At 42.2% G+C, this 17,321-nt stretch overlaps 1 protein-coding gene across 1 annotated transcript in view; it reads left to right on the top strand.

Annotated features, from left to right (window-relative positions):
- The window catches only part of LOC135504536 (semaphorin-3F-like), a 112,120-nt gene that overhangs the window by 45,549 nt on the left and 49,250 nt on the right, over positions 1-17,321 (top strand). Inside the window, exon 2 of the mRNA XM_064923216.1 lies at positions 9,412-9,545. Within this exon, the coding sequence (XP_064779288.1) occupies positions 9,443-9,545 (103 nt within the window). The 5' untranslated portion in view covers positions 9,412-9,442. The remainder of the gene's footprint in view (positions 1-9,411; positions 9,546-17,321) is intronic.

Raw genomic sequence — 17,321 nt, 5'->3', positions numbered from 1 at the left:
CCTGCTATAACATCTGCAAATCTGTGTATGCGACCAATAAACTTTGATTTGATTTGTGCCACCTCAATCTTCGCTCTCTCTCCCACTAATCTGTCCTCTTCTATCCTATCCTCTCTCCCTTCTCCTAAATCCTTTTCTCTCCTGCCTCCTGACTCTGCCTGTTTGACCCTACCCTCCTCCCTTTCCACATCCTTTGACTCTCACTGTCCCCTTTTCTCCCGGCTTGCTCGACCTTCCCCTCCCACTCCGTGGCTGAATGACTCACTGCGTGCTAACAGAACAGGGCTCCGGGCAGCTGAATGGAGGAAAACAAAACTTCCGGAGGACCTATTATCCTTCCACTCCCTCCTCTTCCTCTGTATCAGTGCTAAAGCCACTTCCTAATCACTCTAAATTCCAAGCGTCTGCCTCCAACCCTGGGAAACTCTTCTCCACTTTCTCCTCCCTTCTTAATCCTCCACCTCATCCCCTTCCCTCCTCCCTCTGCAGAAAACTTTGTCAACACTTTGAAAATAAGGTTGACGACATCCACTCCTCATTCACAAACCCCACTGATCCAACTCACACAGAACTACCCTACACCTTGACTTCTTTCTCTCCTCTCTCTCCAGTTAAAAACCCGCGGCTAGTGATGTCCAGCCTCCCAACAATCTGCCAACTTGACCCCATCCCTTCCCTTCTCCAGACCATCTCTGGAGATGTTCTCATATTCCTCACTTAACTCATCCCTGACCACTGATTTCAAGATGTCCAGAGTTCTGCCCCTCCTCAAGAAACCAATTGACCATTTAATTAACATAAACACGTTTAGCATCTCCAGGCCTCCAAGCATACAAGCCGCTGATGTGCGCCTTTGGAACATCTATATTTAAAATTAATTTAATATACACCATCACAATAAATTCATTATTTTTTTAGGCAGGTCTAAAGAAACTTAATGATATGAACAAAATGTAGTCGTCCTATGTTATCTGGCTATAAGTCATTCCATAGGCTGTAGGCTAGTTCATTTAGGAGACAAGATATGCTAATAAGTCCCATGCCATTATTTCATGTTATATGATTTTATTGTAAGAATAATATAATGGAATAAGATAATATAATTTAATAAAAATATATAAGGATATTTTTCTATTCCGGAGCAAGTGTGCATATGAAGTGGCTATGTTGAGTGTAAAAGTGATCATTTGAAACAGGTTCTATACGCTAGATTTAGAGTTATTTGGCTAATTTAGTTGTGAATGACACAAACCTTAGAATGTCTTAGAAATCAAAACTGCATGATGTGACTATAGGCTATTGACTATTTGAAAAAGTCTCAAAAATTCTTGCTCTCTGTTCCTTGCCTTCGGCTGCACACTGTTCTCTCATCAAGCGATCATATTTTCACCCATCGGACTATTCCCAATTTACTCTTGCCTTTACTAATATATATATATTTTCAAATTGATTTAGAATGCCCAATTATCAAATGGATAGGAACAGGGGCAGGGGAAAAAAAGACATATCATCTGTATTCACTCGAATAGTGAATGGAGGCTGTTTTCCCGCAGTTTAAATCATGTCGGGTGGGCTACTCTGGTTTTATAGTGGAGCAGCAGAGAAATAGTCCTAAATATAGTTTCAGCTGGGATCCTGCTCTTTTTAGTGGCCAGCATCAAAACTCTGCTTTCACACGGGATTGCATATAGAAATATCTGGGCTTATAAGAACACTTATTTCTCTTCATGCATCAACCACTGTTTGAGGAGCATGCAGCCTCGCTGCACGACTGGTGATATTCTGCCCAAACTCTGTATGCCATGGGCTCTCCAACCATGTTCCTGCAGCTACCCAGTACATCATTTGGGAAAGCAAGTGAAATCTGTTCGGGAACATTGATAGTAACGTGTTTTCACAAGAAAACATATATTTATTTATTTTACCCCCTTTTTCTCCCCGATTTCTTGATATCCATTTGGTAGTAACAGTCTTGTCCCAATGCTGCAACTCCCATACGGACCTGGGAGAGGCAAAGGTCGAGGACATCCCGGCCGGCCAAACCCTCCCCTAACCCTGACGTCGCTGGGCCAACTGTGCGCCGCCTCATGGTTCTACCGGTCGTGGCCGGCTGTGACATAGCCCAGTATCAAACCAGGATCTGTAGTGATGCAGTGCCTTAGACCACTGCGCCACTCGGGAGGCCCCACAACAAAAGATATTTAATTAAACTGTTGACAGCCCCTATCACTGCACTCAAGGAAGGAATGAAGGAGAGAAAGGGGGAGATGGAAACGCATGGTGGTGAGATATTCTGTAGCTAAAGGTAATGTGTCAGCCTATTCATTATAAAATATCAATGATTCCCTATTACCAGGCATTTCAACAACGCAATGGTGTCCCCCTCCCAGAGTGCAAAGAACCTTGGCTTTACCCTGGACAACACCCTGTCGTTCTCTGCAAACATCCAAGCAGTGACTCATTCCTGCAGGTTCATGCTCTACAACATCCGGAGTATGACCTTTCCTCACACAGGAAGTGGTGCGGGTCCCAATCCAGGCACTTGTCATCTCCCGTCTGGACTACTGCAACTCACTGTTGGCTGGGCTCTATGCTTGTGCCATCAAACCCCTTCAACTTATCCAGAATTCCGCGGCCCGCCTGGTGTTCAACCTTGCTAAGTTCTCCCATGTCACCCCGCTCCGCCGCACATGACATTGGTTTCCAGTGGAAGCTCGCATCATCTTCAAGACCCTCGTGCTTGCTTACGAAGCAAGAAGGGGAACTGCCCCTCTTTATCTTCAGGCTATGCTCAAACCCTATATCCCAACCCAGTGCACTCCGTTCAGCCACCTTCTGGTATCTTGGGCCTCCAACCCCTATGGGAGGGCAGCTCCTGCTCAGCCCAGTTAAAGCTCCCCAATAGTGGAACAAGCTTTCCCCTGCAGTCAGGACAACGGAGTTCCTGCAAATCTCCCTGAAAATGTCTGAAACCCTCTTTGAAGAGTATCTTAAATCATTTCTCCAATGAACAGTGCATTTGGAAGGTATTTTGACTCCTTCCCTTTTTTCACATTTTGTTACGTTACAGTCTTATTCTAAATTGGATTAAATAAATAAAAAATCCTCACCAATCTAGACACAATATCCCATAATGACAAAGTGAAAACAGGTTGAGAAAATGTTGCACATTTATTAAAAATACAAAACAGAAATACCTTATTTACATACGCTACTGGTCAAAAGTTTTAGAACACCTACTCATGCAAGTTTTTTATTTTTTTTATTTCTACTATTTTCTACATTGTAGAATAATAGTCAAGTCATCAAAACTATGAAATAAAACATATGGAATCTTGTAGTAACCAAAAAACAAACAAATCAAAATATATTTTATTTTTGTGATTCTTCAAAGTAGCCACCCTTTGCCTTGATGACAGCTTTGCACACTCTTCGCATTCTCTCAACCAGCTTCATTAGGTAGTCACCTGGAATGTATTTCAATTAACAGGTGTGCCTTGTTAAAAGTTAATCTGTGGAATTTCTTTCCTTCTTAATGTGTTTGAGCCAATCAGTTGTGTTGTGACAAGGTAGGGGGCTATACAGAAGATAGCCCTATTTGATAAAATACCAAGTCCATGTTACGGCAAAAACAGCTCAAATAAGCAAAGAGAAATGACAGTCCATCATTACTTTAAAACATTAAGGTCAGTCAAGTGCTTTGACCATCAAAAACCATCAAGCACTATGATGAAACTGGCTCTCATGAGGACCACCACAGCTATGGAAGACCCAGAGTAACAGTACCTCTGCTGCAGAGGGTAAATTAATTAGAGTTACGAGCCTCAGAAATTGCAGCCCAAATAAATGCTTGGTAACAGACACATCTCAACGTCAACTGCTCAGAGGAGACTGTGTAAATCAGGCCTTCATTGTAAAATTGCTTTAAATAAACCACTACTAAAGAACACCAATAAGAAGAAGAGACTTGCTTGGGCCAAGAAACACGAGCAATGGACATTAGACCGGTGGAAATTGAGACTGTCATTTGTTTTTCAACAGGACAACAGCACAATCACACAACACACCTCTAGTGCTATTTTACCAAGGAGGGTGATGGAGTGCTGCATCAGATGACCTGGCCTCCACAATCTCCCAACCTCAACCAAATTGAGATGGTTTGGGATGAGTCAGACCACAGAGTGAAGGAAAAGCAGTCAATTGCTTCAAGACTGTTGGAAACGCATTCCAGGTGAAGCTGGTTGAGAGAATGCCAAGAGTGGGCAAAGCTGCCGTCAAGGCAAAGGGTGCCTATTTGAAGAAGCTCAAATATAAAATATATTTTGATTTGTTTAACACTTTTTTGGTTACTACATGATTCCATGTGTTATTTCATAGTTTTGATGTCTCCACTGTTATTCTACAATGTAGAAAATAGTAAAAATAAATATAACACTTGAATGAGTAGGTGTTCTAAAACTTTTGACCGTTAGTGTAAGTATTCAGACCCTATTTTTTAGGGTGGGACCTGTCTATATAAGGGTGCATGTCAGAGCAAAAACCAAGCCATGAGGTCATTAGCAATTGTCCATAGAGCTCCGTAGAGGTTTGGTTTTTCATTATCGAGTATTGTGTGTAGATTGTTAAGGGAAAAAAACTACAGTTGAAGTCGGGAGTTTACATACACTTAGGTTGGTGTCATTAAAACTTGTTTTTCAACCACTCCACAAACTTCTTGCGAACAAACTATAGTTTTGACATGTCGGTTAGGACATCTACTTTGTGATGACACAAGTAATTTTTCCAACAATTGTTTACAGACAATTTATTTCACTCATCATTCACTATATCACAATTCCAGTGGGTCAGAAGTTTACATACCCTAAGTTGACTGTGCCTTTAAACAGCTTGGAAAATTCCAGAAAATGATCATCTGTTCAAACAACAGTACGCAAGTATAACACCATGGGACCACGCAGCCGTCATACCGCTCAGGAAGGAGACGCATTCTGTCTCCTAGAGATGAACGTACTTTGGTGCAAAAAGTGCAAATCAATCCCAGAACAACAGCAAATGACCTTGTGCAGATGGAAGGCCGCTCAGCAAGGAAGAAGCCACTGCTCCAAAACCGCCATAAAAAGCCAGACTACAGTGTGCAACTGCACATCGGGACAAAGATCGTACTTTTTGGGGAAATATCCTCTCGTCTGATGAAACAAAAATAGAACTGTTTGACAATTATGACCATTGTTATGTTTGGAGGAAAAAGGGGGAGAGGCTTGCAAGCCGAAGAACACCATTCCAACTTTGAAGCACGGGGGTGGCAGCATCATGTTGTGGGGTTGTTTTGCTGCAGGAGGGACTGGTGCACTTCACAAAATAGATGGCATCATCAGCAGGAAAACTATGTGGATATATGGAAGCAACATCTCAAGACATCAGTCAGGAAGTTAAAGCTTGCTCGCAAATGGGTCTTCCAAATGGACAATGACCCCAAGCATACTTCCAAAGTTGTGGCAAAATGGCTTAAGGACAACAAAGTCAAGGTATTGGAGTGGCCATCACAAAGCCCTGACCTCAATTATATAGAAAATTTGTGGGCAGAACTGAAAAAGCGTGTGCGAGCAAGGAGGCCTACAAACCTGACTCAGTTACACAAGCTCTGTCAGGAGGAGATGGGCCAAAACTCACCTAAATTATTGTGGGAATTTTGTGGAAGGCTACCCAAAACGTTTGACCCAAGTTAAACAATTTAAAGGCAATGCTACCAAATACTAATTGAGTTTATGTAAACTTCTGACCCACTGGGAATGTGATGAAAGAAATAAAAGCTGAAATAAATCATTCTCTCTACTATTATTCTAACATTTCATATTCTTAAAATAAAGTGGTGATCAGACAGGGAATTTTTACTAGGATTAAATGTCAGGAATTGTGAAAAACTTGGCTACAAATTTGGCTAAGGTGTATGTAAACTTCCGACTTCAACTGTACGTAAATAAGATATTTCTGTTTTTAATTTTTAATACATTTACAAAAAAATATATATATATGTTTTCGCTTTGACATTATGGGGTATTGTGTGTAGATTGATAAAGATTTTTTTTTAAATTTAGAGTAAGAATGTAACTTAACAAAATGTAGAAAAACTGAAGGAGTCTGAATACTTTCCGATTGCACTGTAAGCATGTTGACAGAGAAAAGCAATATTATCATTGAAGGTAACAGCTCAGACCCACCGTGTCAACGAACGGCTAAAAGCCGCAAGTGGCCATATTGTGTAAGTGATCACCTGCTGGGTGACTACGAACGGTGGCTGTTTGCGACGATTCAACATCTGGTCAGAGGTGATTGGACTGCCACCCACTTCTTTAAACCGTTTGTATTGTGCATCTTTGTATTGTGTCTGAGTTGTTTATGTTATAGTTATGATAACCCGTCATTAACCTTGGGCATATGTGGGGAAATAAAGTACAGCACCCACGCCCTAACTTAAACAGACATGATTTACATTCGATTTTGAGGCCTAGTGAGTGAGTGTGTGTGTGATCCTTATTGGTGGTTCTCGTGCTTTTAGATAGCCTCTTTCTAAAAGAGTTTCGGATTTAAAGCAAGACAATGTGGCAGGGATTTGTATTAGCTGCCAGGATTTGGCTGCAGTGTTTAAGAACTCTGTCTCGGAGTGCTCAATTTCCTCATCTCTTTTGGAGCATGTCACTCATGGATAAGTTCTAGTTGCCCCACTTTCACAGTCTTTTTTACTCCAACACTGTCCCAGTGTCAGGGGAAGGGCACACAGGTCAATAGAGACATCCACTTTGTGCTGCTCCCTGGATGCCTGATAACCAATCTATTTTATAAGAACCCAATCACAGGAACAATACATTTCCCTAAATGGAATCATGTGAACCAGGTTGAGTTTTCTGTCTCGCTGATTTTCTGTATTGTTGTCATTGATTGGCGTCATATTTATCTGGGTATCCGTGTTGTAAAGAAGCCCCTGAATGGGAATGACTTGATAAGGCTTTCTACAAACAGTTCAATGATCGTTTAATGGGTCTATTCTCACTATGTTAAAAGGGGGCTGAACTTCCTGATTTGGCCACTGTTTCAATTCCCCTCATTTTATTTTTTATTTTTTCTATTCCCCTCATTAGGAATTGATACAGAAAGCGATTTGGGTTTTGGAGGTGTGCTTTGATGTGGGTGTCTCTCGTGTGCGTTCAAATGTGGGAAGCTTTTTTTCTTTCACTCTGCCAAAACAGTACACAGTTACACTCACTCACCCTTATAGATAAGTTGAAACAGTCTAATGAGGTCTTGTGTCTTGAAGTAACCTAGACTAGCTAGCAAGCTAACCAATTTCCTTCAGCCGGCCAATGTGCTACTGTGGCAAAGTTGGTTTGACCTTGTATAGCCTATCTGTGGGGCTAGTTAGGGACCTTCAATAAATTACACAATGTAAATGGGACAATGTTTTCATATTGCACACCTTTTAGTTGTCTCATTAAATGCTTTCAATATTTGTATTTGAATTTCTACAATTTATAGTTGGTTTGAGTCATTGAAATTTGGAGCTATCGACATTTTAAAATATTGTCCCATGTACATTGTGTAATTTATTGATGAGCCCTAACACAGTAGGCTGCTAGGGGGAGGACGGCTCATAACAATGGCTCAAATGGAGTGAATTGAATGGTATCAACCACATGGAAACCATGTGTTTGATGAATTCGATACCATTCCATTGGTTCTGTTCTATTACTATGAGCCCGTCCTCCCCAATTAAGGTGCCACCAACCTCCCGTTGTCCCTAACTTGCCCAATAGGAATATCGAATGTCAAACCAAATTGACCATGGGCATTACGATTGGGTCTTGTGTACCTGCGCTTTGAATTGATGATTACTTGGGTGCTGCTGTAGCTGATGTGAAATGGCTAGCTAGTTAGCAGTGGTGCGCGCTAGTGGCGTTTCAATCGGTGACGTCACTTGCTCTGAGACCGTGAAGTAGTGTTTCCCCTTGCTCTATAAGGGCTGCGGCTTTTGGGGAGCGATGAGTAATGATGCTTCGAGGGTGACTGTTGACGTGTGCAGAGCGTCCCTGGTTCGCGCCCAGGTCAGGGCGAGGGCACTGACGTAAAGTCTCAACTGATACATTGCCAGCTGGGGGCATGTGGGCAGGATTTAAATAAACCCAACACAGGGAAAACTGTAACGGTACCCTTCGTTTCGTAACATACCATTTTTCTTAATTATCTTGCAAGTCTCAGTTTTGGATGAGACTGACTTTCTGACTGACCGAAATGATCCTATTTACACTTTGTAGTCAATTTTGACACGAGAGTAAATGTTTTTGACTCATATGATGCCACATTGGCTGTTTTCAAAAGGAGAAGTTGCTTATTCCTGTACGTTCAGTTGCTCTTTAAATAGGATAGCTTTCTTAGGGCGGGTTTCCCAGACACAGTATTAGAGGCCTTGTCCTGGACAAAAAAAAAACATTCTCCACGAGGAATCTTCACTGACTGTGCTTTTTAGTCCAGGACTTAGCGAAATGTGTGTCAGCCAAACCGGCACATAATGTTTACTAGTTCCCAATATTTCTGCATCAGATGGTAGTTGTAAGTGCACTCTTTTTTCTTGTCTTGTTATTGATAGTGTTCATGGAATTAGAATTTGTAGCTATTGACATGCTAATGATATATCTCAGTAATGAGGACATTTTAGTCTTAACTCTGAAAGCTTCGATGCTCACTGACCTGCAAACAGATTATTATCAGGGTCAAGGCTTTTGAGTGGGTGATTTCAATGTGAATGGGACATTTTAGAGGACTGGAAGTTATTTTTAACTTCTCAAAACTACACTTTTCTGTGCAAGGGATATTTCAGTGGTTGTGGAGGTAGAGATCTTTACGGATCCACCTGTACCCGAATAACCAGGTATGTGTAATTTTAACTGAGCTCATACTGATCCGAACCAGACTGCTGGAGTAGAGAGAGAACGAGATTGTATAATCACTCACACTCACAGTAGCCTACACACAGCACGGCCCCTGCTAGAGCGTCACCACTCTCTACCTCCTGTCCCTCGCGCTTTATCACCTCTGGTTAATAAAGTAACAAATAAATTGCCCTTGCTGCTGCTTCCGTCACTCGGCTCTGATTGGAAAGGGTCTGGATCCGACAAGGTCTTACGGGAATGGGTCTAGTTGTCCTAGGGTCCGTTTGGAACTGGTCTGTATGTTTAAAAAATGTATTGATGCGTACCGGGTCCCGATGTAAAAAAAGACCTTGGTCCATTTTGGAATGGCTCTAACTTGTTGTACTCCTGAAGGCCTCTATGTTGAAGTCTCTCTAAATGGTTGCAATTATTTGACGGTTTTAAGTGATATTCAGTTAATCTGTACTGCTTTTACCTTTCCCCTTTGTAGGACTCCAAAGGTTAACACTGCTGTCATTGCTATGGAGACCACCCAAGCCCTCCTCCTCTTTCTACTGAGTTTATGTGTCTACAGTTGCCATGCCAATGCACGGACTGCTCCCAGAGTGCATTTGTCATACAAAGGTGAGCCTTACCTTACTAATTTTATGTGAGTGTTCAACAGCAATTTAAGACAATTACAGTCAGTGTATTTAACTATGAATGCCCTTTCAGTGTATTTAACTATGAATGCCCTATTTCAATTTTAGTTTTATGTGAGACTTCAGAGCTGGGGTCTTGAGAGCAACATGTCTTCCAATAAAATATTTCAATTTTACTTTATTCACCAAAACATAATTATAAAATGAAAGCAAGCACCCTTTGAACACAATGTAATTTAGAACTCCAAACGTTGATGTGCACTGTTGCCCGATATTGACAATAAAGGCTCTTTCTCATATACACTACCGGTCAGAAGTTTTAGAACACTTACTCATTCAAGGGTTTTTCTTTATTTGTACTATTTTCTACATTGTAGAATAATAGGAAATACATCAAAACTATGAAATGACAGATGGAATCATGTAGTAACCCAAAAAGTGCTCTCATGAGGACCGCCACAGGAATGGAAGACCCAGAGTTACCTTTGCTGCGAGGATAAGTTCATTAGAGTTACCAGCCTCAGAAATTGCAGCCCAAATAAATGCTTCATAGAGTTCAAGTAACAGACATATCTCAACATCAACTATTCAGAGGAGAATCAGGCCGTCATGGTCGAATTGCTGCAAAGAAACCACTACTAAAGGACACCAACAATAAGAAGAGACTTGCTTGGGGCAAAAAATCTGTCCTTTGGTCTGATGAGTCCAAATTTGCGATTTTTGTTTCCAACCTCTGTGTCTTTGCGAGACACTGTGTAGATGAACGGATGATCTCCGCATGTGTATTTCCCACCGTAAAGCATGGAGGAGGAGGTGTTATGGTGTGAGGGGTGCTTTGCTGGTGACACTGCCTGTGATTTATTTAGATTCCAAGGCACACTTAACCAGCATAGCTACCACAGCATTCTGCAGCGATACGCCGTCCCATCTGGTTTGGGCTTAGTGGGACTATCATTTGTTTTTCAACAGGACAATGACCCAACACAACTGCAGGCTGTGTAAGGGCTATTTTTCCAAGAAGGAGAGTGATGGAGTGCTGCATCAGATGACCTGGCCTCCACAATCCCCCGACCTCAACCAAATTGAGATGGTTTGGGATGAGTCGGACAGCAGGAAAAGCAGCCAACAAGTGCTCAGCATATGTGGGAACTCCTTCAAGACTGTTGGAAAAGCATTCCAGGTGAAGATGGTTGAGAGAATGCCAAGAGTGTGCAAAGCTTGTCATCAAGGCAAAGGGTGGCTATTTGAAGAATCTCAAATGTAAAATATATTTGGATTTGTTTAATACTTTTTTTTTTGGTTACTACATGATTCCATATGTGTTATTTCATAGTTTTGATGTCTTCACTATTATTCTACAATGTAGAACATAGTAAATATCAAGAAAAACCCTTAGTAGGTGTTCTAAAACTTTTTAACGGAAGTGTATATATATATATACTTTGTTTGTTTCTTTATCTGAACATATCACTCTTCCTTCCTGACGATGCCTCTGTGGAGCTATGTGTGCATGTGTGTGTGCCTGCGTCTTACTCTGAATTTGCTATATGTGATACAAAGGGACACAACTTGCTACCCTCTGTGCAGGGAAGGGGGTATAGGATCAGGGCAGAGGGGGACACTGGTGGTGCCCACATCTCAGGAGGTATAAGCTCACCATGGAACGCTAGAACCACACAGAATGGAGGGATGAGGAAAAGGAAGAGGAGAAATCTGGTGAAGATGGAGAAGGAAAGAGAGTTTGAGATGAGAGCTAGTGAAAATACAGCCATGGAGAGATTAACATATAGGCTAGAGGGAAAGGGAGCAAGTTGTACATTTTGTGGTTATGTAGAGCGCGAGAGAGAGTGTGAGGAAGAGAAAGAGTGGTGAGAATGAGAAATGGAGACAGACATGGGTGTGGGTATTGAGGGAGGGAAGAGGAGAGGTGTCACTGTGAAGGAGAGAGCGGTGACAGGATGGTGGGCTGTCCTGGGTTATGTGTGCGTAGGTGACAGTGAAACAGATTCCTCTTCGGAGAGACAGTCTGTCAGAAATAGCCTGCCATTGTTGCTATGTTTAGCTCAGTAAACGCACAGGGAAACCCCCTGAAGAATGCGAGGGCCCAGCTCCAACGACCTGCTTCAACATGCAAGACAGACATGTCTGTTATGCGGAGTGGGGCCTGTCTTCTTGTTCCAGACACACTCTATCAAAGCAGACTGCAGAAGCTACTGCCGTCTCAGTTGGTTTATCCTGCACTGTGTCTGTGTAGTGGCACAATAAAATTCAAACCCATGATCATGTTCTGAAAACTTGTATTACAGGCAGAGAAGACAAAAACCTCACACACAGAAAATAATTGAATAATTGGAAGGATGCATCAAATGTTTGTCCAAATTTTAAAGTGCAAATATCCATTTGGAAAACAACCTTTTGTCCGGCAATATTGTCCTGTATCTCCTTAAACCCCTTCTACCAACTTGTCTGGTCCGCTCTTTGTCCTCCCATTCGGCCTCTGTTGAAACAGAAGCACTAGCAGCATACTTACTCTCTTCTTCATCCTTGGTGTTTGATGATTTTTCCATCGATCTCTAACACAGACCAGGCTATTTGCAATAGCAGGAACTAAGGAACTTTCCCAGATTTCTCAACCACCTCTGGAGTGACAATGACACATGACAGTTCTCCACAAATGTGAGTAATATTTTAATTGGGAAAGAATAACAACCACTGTGTCAATTAGTGTAAAACGCACCGAGATCTGGGAAGAGGATTTAGCCCTTTGACACGTTGTGTCAAACACAACAAATCAAAAGTAATCCGATGATGGGTAGCGAGCCACCATGATAAGATAATAAGAGGAGATGAGTTTGGTCTGTTTGCAGTATACATGTTGAAGGGGGTATGTCTTCTATCATCATTCACTTCCCTTCATTCACTTGCGGAAGTTTACCTGAAACATGAGTGAGCCATCCCTTCACTTCATTTTGTAATAACATCTTTGGTCTGACAGACTTTTACGTGACACCCATAATGCATTGTATAATGTCAAACAAACATGGCGCCACACATAGCTGCCAAATAGCTTAGCATTAGCTCATCATAATCAGTACAACCTTCAAAAAAGCATTTTACACCCATCATATGTGTCCATTACAATCTATGCAAGAATCGAAATGCATGATTTATCACCAGTACTTGAAAAGAAACGTGAATAAAACAGACCCGTTTTTTGAAATTGATCCGCAGGCCAAAGGACTGCCAGTTGCCCAGCCCAGCTTTAATGCACTTGCTTCAACTCATCATTGCATCTTGATATCCAGTGATACAATTTCAGAAAGAATATCTTCTAATTATTTCACTTCATAACGAGTCAAATCCATCCAATGTAGAGTCCGACCTATGTTTTTTGGGGTCTAATTTTTTGGGGGGACAAAACTTAAAGATACCGATATATTTGCCAATATAATGTTTTACAGCGGGTAAATTGAAGTGTAATTTTTCCACACTGAATTCTCATAAATTGCCATCCAAAAAAGCAATTGTCCAATAACTATGCTTCAAATGTTGATTTCATACATTGTGACAACAAGGACACATCATGAGAATGGCAGCAAGTGTTCAGATAAGCATGAGATTCCTTTTTTTCACCCTATTTGTTCAAAATTGGTTATCGGTGGAATTATCGTTCGATACCGATGTAGCAGGAAAAGGACAATATCAGACGATAAAATCGGCAAACCAATATCGGCCCGGGCTCTAATCCGATGATATCACTTCAGAAAGAGTAACATCAACCCTATGATATCACTTCAGAAAGAGTAACATCAATCCTATGATATCACTACAGAAAGAGTAACATCAACCCTATGATATCACTTCAGAAAGAGTAACATCAATCCTATGATATCACTTCAGAAAGAGTAACATCAACCCTATGATATCACTTCAGAAAGAGTAACATTAACCCTATGATATCACTCCAGAAAGAGTAACATCAACCCTATGATATCACTCCAGAAAGAGTAACATCAACCCTATGATGTCACTTCAGAAAGAGTAACATCAACCCTATGATATCACTTCAGAAAGAGTAACATCGACCCTATGATATCACTCCAGAAAGAGTAACATCAACCCTATGATATCACTCCAGAAAGAGCTAAATCCAATAATTACAGAAAAATCTGAAATACTTTATGCTTCCCTTTGCATAGTCGTTGCGTTTTCTAGCCTGGTAGCTAGCTGTGCTATTCCCACAACATTCTTGCAGAAAATCCATTATAAGATGATCATATCTTAGTGTAATGGGGTGTATGGCAATAGGATAGATTACATTACAGTCAATTCTGCTTAATAAGATGTATATATAAAAGAACCAAATAAATGTAGAGGTCAAAAAATGTGGGACAACTTAGCTTACTTTGCTTGTAGAAATGTAATTTGTCATAAGAATCAAAAAATGATTCAGTATGTATGTGATTCTTATTGTATTTACTAACCCCAGTTCAGGCTCTCAGGGAATGGATTACATTAGCTGGCTCCTCTGTTTTAAGAGTGGGCTTTTTATTATCAACTTAAATCTATAGCTTCAGTATAATGGCAATTTGCAGCCGGTGACCCTTGTGCAGTGTTTTGAGTTCAAGATATATTGTATGAGTTAATGCATTACACTATTTCTAGATGGAAAAGTATGCAAATGTCCCAAATAGTTATATTCGGTAATGCTCTATTTGGAAATAAAATGTTAATTGGAACATTGATGGATAGAAAGCAGGCAGACACTCGAGGTCCATCGGCTGAGAACCAAGCATTGCCTGATTACATTTCTTTCCCTTGAATGTTTGTGAGACTCAGCCCAAATGAGTACTTGACCGGCCCAGCTTTGTAAAAAGTCAACCCCTTGAAGGACCCTTGTGGCAATAACAGTCTCTGTCTAAAGAGCTGGCCACCTGCCAGCACTTGGCTAACTGACATTAAAACAGTTCCAAGTGCTTCTAATGATTGAAAACTAAGGGACCCCTGTCAGGGGGGGCAGTGGTACGCTGTTGAGACAGTCATTAGCAATAGGGAACACACCAGAAATCAGATAAAGAACGTTTCCATAAGGAGCCCCTATATGCCTGGAAGCTGATAAGTGCCTAGTGGCCAGACTAGTACCAGGTATAGCATGAGACCCCTATGGATAGTCTAGATCAGTTATCTGGCATGTCCAAAAACATTATCTGTAAGACTCACTCACTCATTCACTCACTCACTCACTCCCTCACTGACTCTTCGCTAGCTCTTAGGATTGTACCACCTATGGCTGTAAAGGTCATGGAATTTTCGATGATGGTAATTGGCCAGACAAAATATTTTGGGGGATGCACATTTTCTCCTTTCCTCCGCTCCTGACTGCATGTGCTGCCATATAAATAGAATGAATAGAACAGGCGACCCCATTCAAGTCAATGGTGGCATAATGGGTGGGGACTGGCAGCCATTGCGAGTGTATCCATAGGCGCAAAGCAGGAAGTAAGAGCAGGAAGTAAATGCAGTACAGTTACCCATCAGTATGTGATGTGATTTGTTGATTCAACTCAACTGGCATACAAAAATTAATTCCATTGTATGAGTCACATCAATTAACATCATTTGAATGAACATTCTACATTACCATGGAGTTTATACATCACAATACCAGGCAACCATTGCAAGTGTAACCATGAGTTTACCAGTCAAATTGCCAGGGTTAGAGGTACCAAGCCCATTCTATTCATTGTTTGCTACAACACCTTGCTAACTTCAGCAAGGGGCAACTAAGTTTGTTAAGAGTCCATGTTATCGCAGAACGGACTCAACCTCACAAATGCCAGGCCGTCCCGTCTTCAGTCAGCTGTTTGTTCCGAAAAATAAATAAATGGCCCCTACCACTAAGTTCAGGGTGTGGGCACAGGTCGCTGGAAGGTCGCTGGGGCCATGTGGAGCCCCAAAGGAAGAACCTGGTAGTGGTATAGCCCACCCTGGGTGTAGAAGTCCGTCTTCTCCTGGGAGGCTGCTGCCAGCGGGCACCTGACAGTATCCCTAATATCAGGTGAAGGATGCTGACGTATCTCGCCTTCCCCAAGCGGGCGAACAGTTCGTCCACCCAGGGCATCGGGTTTGCGTCAACTTTACTGACCTTGTTCAGGCCCCGGAAGTCGTTGCAGACGGTTCCATCCAGTTTCGGTACCGGTACTATATGGCTAGACCACTCACTGTGGGACTCCTCCAGTACCCCTATCTCTAGCATTGTTGTCAATTCCCACTGGACCACCGCCCTCCGGGCTTCTGGTATCCGGTATGGCTGTTTACACACTTTTTCTGCCGGATGTGTGTGGAAATCTCGCTATGACCTCTGACAAAGCGTCAATACAGGACTGAAATTGAATCATACTACACCGGCCCCGACGCTCGTTGGTTGTGGTTGGGCTTGCAAACTCTTACAGACTATGAAGGAAAGGACAGCCACGAGCTGCCCAGTAACACAAGCCTTCCAGACGAGTTAAATTACTTCTATGCTCGCTTCGAGCTGTTCCGTACGACTGTGATTACGCTCTCCGTTGCCGATGTGAGTAAAACCTTTAAACAGGTCAACATTCACAACGCCGCAGGACCAGACAGAAAACCAGAACGTGTACTCCGAGCATGCGCTGACCAACTGGCAAGTGTCTTCACTGACATTTTTAACCTCTCCCTGTCTGAGTCTGTAATACCAACATATTTCAAGCAGACCACCATAGTCCCTGTGCCCAAGAACACTAAGGTAACCTGTCTAAATGACTACCGATCTGTACCACTCACATCTGTAGCCATGAAGTGCTTTGAAAGGCTGGTCATGGCTCACATCAACACCATTATCCCAGAAACCCTAGACCCACTCTAATTTGCATACCGCCCCAATTGATCTACAGATTATGTCATCTCCACATTGCCCTTTCACACCTGGACAAAAGGAACACCTATGTGAGAATGCTATTCATTGACTCCAGCTCAGCGTTCAACACCATAGTGCCTTCAAAGCACATCACAAAGCTAAGGACCCTGGGACTAAGCACCTCCCTCTGCAACTGGATCCTGGACTTCCTAACGAGCCACCGCAGGTGGTAAGGGTAGGTAACAACACATCCGCCACGCAATCCTCAACACGGCTCCAACACCATCATTAAGTTTGCCGATGACACAACAGTGGTAGGCCTGATCACCGACAACAATGTGATAGCCTATAGGGAGGAGGTCAGAGACCTGGCCGTGTGGTGCCAGGACAGCATCCTCTCCCTCAATGTGATCAAGACAAAGGAAATGATTGTGGACTACAGGAAAAGGAGGACCAAGCACGCCCCCATTCTCAGGGGCTGTAGTGGAGCAGGTTAACCTCACTAGGGTAGGGGGCAGCATTCGGAATTTTGGATGAAAAGCGTGCCCAAAGTAAACTGCCTGCTACTCGGGCCCAGAAGTTACGATATGCATATAATTGGTAGATATGGATAGGAAACACTCTGAAGTTTCACAAACTGTTACGATAATGTCTGTGAGTATAACAGAACTGATATGGCAGGCTAAAACCTGAGGAAAATCCATCCATGAAGTGCTTTTATTTTGAAATTGTGTTTTTCCATTGTAAGCCTATCCACCATACAAAGAATTATGACGCAGTTCACGATCCCTATGGCTTCTTCTACATGTGGCCAGCCTTTAGGCATTGTTTCAGGCTTTTACTCTGAAAAATGAGGGAGAAACACCACGTTCAATGAGT

Source organism: Oncorhynchus masou, chromosome 18 (assembly GCF_036934945.1).
Source record: "Oncorhynchus masou masou isolate Uvic2021 chromosome 18, UVic_Omas_1.1, whole genome shotgun sequence".
In the NCBI taxonomy this organism is placed as follows: Eukaryota; Metazoa; Chordata; class Actinopteri; order Salmoniformes; family Salmonidae; genus Oncorhynchus; species Oncorhynchus masou.
Note: the sequence above shows the minus strand (reverse complement) of the source record. Positions and strands in the feature narration are given on the sequence as shown.